The sequence below is a fragment of the Nansenia antarctica genome (genome assembly GCF_963989245.1).
Source record: "Nansenia antarctica genome assembly, chromosome: 16".
Taxonomy (NCBI): domain Eukaryota; kingdom Metazoa; phylum Chordata; class Actinopteri; order Argentiniformes; family Microstomatidae; genus Nansenia; species Nansenia antarctica.
The window spans coordinates 13,651,214-13,657,387 of NC_137686.1; the positions used below are offsets into that span (position 1 = coordinate 13,651,214).

The 6,174-nt window shown below is 44.5% G+C and overlaps 1 protein-coding gene across 1 annotated transcript in view; it reads left to right on the forward strand.

The window, feature by feature from the left end:
• astn1 (astrotactin 1) overlaps positions 1-6,174 on the forward strand; it is a gene marked incomplete at both ends in the record, with an annotated part of 161,393 nt that overhangs the window by 66,531 nt on the left and 88,688 nt on the right. Inside the window, 2 exons of the mRNA XM_080546888.1 lie at positions 2,006-2,155; positions 5,905-6,051. Of these exons, the coding sequence (XP_080403014.1) occupies positions 2,006-2,155; positions 5,905-6,051 (297 nt within the window). The remainder of the gene's footprint in view (positions 1-2,005; positions 2,156-5,904; positions 6,052-6,174) is intronic.

Consider the following 6,174-nt stretch of genomic DNA (forward strand, 5'->3'; position numbering starts at 1 on the left):
AAAAACACTATCGTAGATCTTTGAGTAAACTAATATAATATATATAGTATAGTATATATTATAAGTATAAATAACGTTACTTGCTCAAAGATTTACGATAGCCTTTTTGGCTGCACAGTACAAAATACAAATAACAACAATGATAATACTTTTTTAGTAATATTTTATTCACATGTAAATATATATGCCATCATGTTAAATAACTTAATACCCTCCCTAAAGCACGTATAAACAAAACCAACATATTCATAAGAATGCAGGTATGCAAAGTTATAGATAAGTTCACTGAAAAAGCTTAATGTCAAGCCCTGACAACACTATATTTGTCATTTGAAATTGCATGTATGTATTATGTATGTTACACTCATGTTTTTCAAACTACTGTTACAATTAATTTGGTTCCGTTTGTATTGGAAGCTGTTATTAAACACTTTATAACAGTACAGTACCGTAATAGACTAGTGTTTTGATGCTAGCTCCGAAATGTCTCCGCTCCGCCTACGACTCTCGTTTTTTGGCACTACAATACCCTCCTTATACATATATTTGATACTCTCCTTAAAGCACATATTTGATACTCTCGCAATGTGGTTGGCATCTTGGAGACGACGGCTCCAATCTCTCCCAGATCCACGTCAAACTCCTGTGTCTGTTCAACAAGTCAGTTGTCTGGAGCGGTCCTCCTGTACACTAAAGCCTCAACTGTTGACCAAGTTGAACTCTCATTTCATTGTGAGACTGCAGAATCTCGTAGACCCACAACCAACCGCCTCCTTTTTACGTTATGGAAAATTAGTTGATGCTCAGCAAGCTAGCTGTCTATGACCGAAAGACACATGTAAAATGTATGCTACAGTCTCTCTCCCCGTTATGAGTGACTCAATTAATTTAGATAGACCAGTTGAAGTTTTCCCAATTGTCCCATTGTGATGCAATAATCCGTCGCACCACAAACTTTTACAAAATTTGACAGTGCGACAAAAATCGGCCGCCGTGTGCTTTCTCCCATTCAAAACGAATGGAATCGAATTTTCGCGGTGCGATTAAAATCGGGGCCGTGTGCATTGGGATGAGATTTTCTCATAGACTTCAATTCAAACTTCAAAATCGAATTTCGTCCGGCGACAAAAATCGCACGCCGTGTGCATTGGCCTTAACAGTAAATCGCGGTTGGAAACACACTTTTTTGAGCTGTTTTATGAATAACTTCCATTTTTATTTGATCTCCCTGGTTTCTGAATCCCTTGTCTTTGTTTTGTGTTGTGAAACGTTGTATAAACGCGTCTTTTCCGCTCAGTTCAAGTCAAAGTGTGTTGATCATATGCACAGGATGCAGGATGTCACTTGTATAATGAAATGCTTACTTTGCCAGCTTCCTCTCAACAGTGCAAATATCATGACGTAACAATAATAACACAATAGGCAATAAGTGTGAATAAGGTAACAAGTGTCAGATGTACTGAGCAATAAAATACATAAAATAATAACATCATCATATTTGTCTTATATATGTCTCATCTTTCACCATCATTCTACCCTGTGTTTTGTTTTTCTACCTAAATCTAAATCTACCTAAGTCTGTTATGAACTCTGTATCGAATGCACCTTCAAACCACAACAACCACCTTCAACGTCTAGTGGGTTCAACCTTCTTCTTTCTACCCTGTGTGTGTGGGGGTGTGAGGGTGTGGGTGTGGGTGTGGGTGTGGGTGTGTGGGGGTGTGTGGGTGTGGGTGTGGGTGTGGGTGTGTGGGGGTGTGTGGGTGTGGGTGTGGGTGTGGGTGGGTGTGTGTGTGTGTTTTTTTTTTTTTACCGAAAAGTGTGTTATGAACTCTGTCAAATGCACTACTTTTCAACCCCAACCACCATCCTGGCCTTCCAGCAGAATCTGCCTTCCTGTGTGTGTTTTTATTTTATTTTTTTAACCTAAATCTTAAGTGTGTTATGAACTCACTGTATCCAATGCGTTGTTAAACCCCCCACCACCACCACCTTTGACCTCCAGCGGGCTCTGCCTTCCTGAACCCTGACGGGGACTCTGGGACGGAGGCGGACAGCGAGCCCCAGCTGACCTTCTACACCGACCCCAACCGCAGCCGGCGCCGCAGCCGAGGTATGAGAAACGGTAACGCCAACAGCGCGTGGGGCTCCGGGGGTAAGAAGGAAACATTCTACTTCCTCATCCTCCTCATCATCCGCCGTACGATTCACCTGGTCATCTGATCACCTGGTCATCTGGTCACCTGACCCTTCACCCGGCTGGCATGACGACCATTCGACATCGAGACATCAAATAAATACATAGTGTGGTGTGTGGTGTGGTGTGGTGGATGCTAACAGGTTTGGATGCGTTGTGTTGTGTCGACGTGTGTGTTGTGTTAACATGTGTGTTGTGTTTACGTGCGTCCTTGTGTTAACATGTGTGTTGTGTTTACATGCATGATGATGATATGTTGTATATGAAAGTGTTTAAGAAGTTGCTATTTGAGGGGTATTAATAGCCATTTAGTAGGTCATTATTCAGGGATTTCTTATTAAGTTATGTATCTGGCCAGTTAGATGTGACTTCAGAGCCCCTGTATACACATATACAGTATCTTTACACTACATGAATGGCAGCTACACCGTTTATCTCAACACTCGTGGTAGTGGTGTGAAATAACGGTGTTGTGATCTAATCAATGTCTACTGGATGTGGGACACGTTGACTAAAACATCTGCCCAACCTAACCACATCACAATACAGTAGGCCAGGGGTAGGCAACCTTTTTGTTATGAAGTGCCATTTTTAAATGTTCTTGTTAGTCAGTGTGCCAACCACAATATCAACATTAATTATGACTCGACATCAAACCAAACCAAACAGACCAACAGATCTGCAATTTTATTCCACAACATGAACAACAATTTTCAGCAAAGAGCTATGTATGCAAAGCCATGTATGCTAAATAAACCACAAAATGTAACTAACTGAAACTTGAACAAAATTACCAACATAACATCTAAGACAACTAAACTTTGTGATGCGTAGCACAACTTTAAGCAAATTGGAGCGCTCAATTTCTACCAAAGTTGCTAACTGCGCTCCCTATGGTTATCATTTTAATAAGTAGGCCTAACTGGAGGGTGATTATACAAGGGTCTTACTTGTATGAATTATAATTTATATTTATATAATTATTTGGTTGTTACTTACATTTTATTATTTTATTCCAACCACAACAAACATGTGAGCTATGTATGCAAAGCCATGTAAACAGTCCTAACAATCAATGTGATCCCTGGCCCTGTTTTCCTTTGCTCAACTCCATTATCTGGGGGTGGTACTTGGTCACTTTAAGTTGCACACAATTAATGCAACCGCTCCCCTCTGTTTCCCGACCATGGCAGGGGCACCATCTGTTGTCACTGCAAAAATCCTGCTAATATCAATCCCTCGCTCCACAAAATGCTCGATAAGAACTTTAGCGATGTCCTCACCTTTTGTTGTTTCTGGCATTGGTTTTAGGCAGCAGAGCTCCTCCCTTGCAGCAGAATCACAGTATCTTGCTATGACAGCCAGACGTGGCATGTCATTCACATCTACGCTCTCATCAAGTGCGAGGCTAAACACCATCGCATCTTTCAAACCAGCGGTCTGCTGCGCTTTCACATTTTCTGCCATTTCTCCTATTCTTCGTTCCACACTTCTGGCTGACACTGGGATGTCTTTTATTCTTGATTTTATTGTGTCTTTGTTTGATAAGCCTTCAAACAAAACATCTGAGCTACAGAGGAAAGCCTCCTTAATATATTCTCCATCAGTGAATGGCTTTCCACGTTTCGCAATGCAATGAGCAATGCGAAAGCTAGCTTCAGTTGCGTGATTTTTAGCAGTGGCAAATGCTTTAAAGGTGCTGGCCTGCTTCCCATACCTTGACACAGCACGTCTTATTGATTCGGCCTTGTCTGCTTCATCCTTGAACGACTTGAGTTATATTGATACAAGTATCGAATCGAATTCTGAATTTTACTTTGAAAATTGGCGCCAGAATACGGCTCTCGTGGAGTGGATGAGAGACTAGGGATGCATTCGTAAATTCGCCCTGAGAGCGCAGGAGCGTCCCTGAGACCGCCTCTAGTCCAATCAAATTACTTGGTCCCATTGTGACATTGAACCCAGTGTGCGCGAATTTACGAACGCGGCCAACATAAAAAAATAAAATAAAAATTCTCCCATTCTCGCACTTATTGATTAGCTGTCGCGTGCCACTGTTTAAGCTGTCGCGTGCCACTGCTGGCACGCGTGCCATAGGTTGCCGACCCCTGCAGTAGGCCTACATCTCACCGTCTACTCTGTGTGTGTGTCTATCGGGGCCAGGATTATGTACATATACTCGTTACTGAGTCCAACACTTCAGTGGAAGCGTGATTGTTTCAGTAAACTGCAGTCTCTTGTGTGTGTCGACTATGTACTGTATGTGTGTGGTTCACAGTAATGATGAGAGAGAGAGAGAGAGAGAGAGAGAGAGAGAGAGAGAGAGAGAGACACACACACATACACACCCCCCCAAACAACACACTACCACCACAACAACAACAACAACAGACCCCATCCAATTAAGCCTTCTTTATCGGTGCGGGTGCCACAAACAATACCAAGCCAACAGTGTCAGCGACACCTTTAATTAGCAGCAGGGTTAAGAATAGAAGCGTTGGCACCTACTCCACAACTGTGAAAGATGAAATGAAATTGATTTCAACCGACATGCGTTATCCCTGTTTGTTGGATGAGAAATTACGAGGAAGTTAACTTTGGCACGTCGAAGGATTAACTATTGATAGCTCAGAAGCACTTAATGGCCGCGTTCTGACTTCAGCACGATGTGGGTGGGCGCCGTACGTGTGTTTGAGTGCTTTTCCCATCACTTTCTCCTTGAAACCGAAATTGCTTTTGATGTCGTTTTGCGGGAAAAGGCGAAGGGAAAGGACAGGAATGGAAATTAATTGCTTCTGAACATTGTGGCTTTATGGAAAGTATTCGAGGAAACTTCAGGCAGTGGAAAAAAAAGAAGACCACTTCAAACAAAGTAGTGGAGTGTTATTGGCTGGCTACTTACAAGGTCAAAATGAGTGGGGTTGTGTGTGTGTGTGTGTGTGTGTGTGCGTGTGCGCGGGTGTGTGCCTCTGTCTGTGCATGTGCACGTGTGTGCGCGTGTATCCGTGTTCACTAGCGTGTGTGTGCTTGTGTGTATAATAATAATAATTCATATAGCGCTTTTCTGAGGCTCAAAGACGCTGGAATATGTGTGTTCACTAGTGTGTGTGTGTGTCTGTGTGTGTGTGTGTGCCTCTGCGTGTGTGTGTGTTTTTGTGCATGTGTGTATGTGTGTGTGCGTGCGCGCGCCGGTGTGTCCCCCGTGCTTCGAATCCTCACACTCTTGATTAAAGTGGATGACAGATGAACTCTGGGGGTGCTGCTGCTGCTGCGCCCCAAACCCGCTGGGCGGGCCAACAAGAAACCAAGACACCAAAGCAGAGCAAAACATTTCTCTCTTTAAAAAAAAAAAATGTATTCCCCCCTTCCTTCTATATTTCATACTGTGTCGGGCGGTGACCCGCTTCAAAGCCAGACTCTTATCTCTGCTCCAGCGAGCCCAGGCAGACCCTGTATGTGTGCATCCCTAAGGCCAGCAGGGGGGTTTGATCCAGGGATCCAGGGGTCTCTTTCATGGGCGGTAAGCCCACTGATGGTGGCCTCTACGAGGCCGCACCAGGCAGGGTTGAGGGGGTGGGGGGTGGAAACAACAGTCTGGTTCGCCGAGCTTCACACACCACCTTTCTTTGTTGTCTCTCCCCCCCCCTCCCTTTCCCCTGTCCCCGTACCCCCTCCCTCCCTCCCTCCCTCCACCCCCCCCCCAGCAGGCTCCCCGCGAAGCCCCATCAATAAGACCACCCTGACTTTGATCAGTGTGGTCAGCTGTGTGATCGGCCTGGTCTACTCCTCCCATATGTCCTGTGGGCTCAACGTCCGGGTCATCCTCCATGTCCCCGAGCACCTCATCGCCGACGGTAAGGCTCCGGAGAAACACACACACACACACACACACACACACACGCAAGTGAACACGCATACACACACACGCAGAGGCACACCCACACCCGCTAACGCACAAAGGCACGCAAACACACACA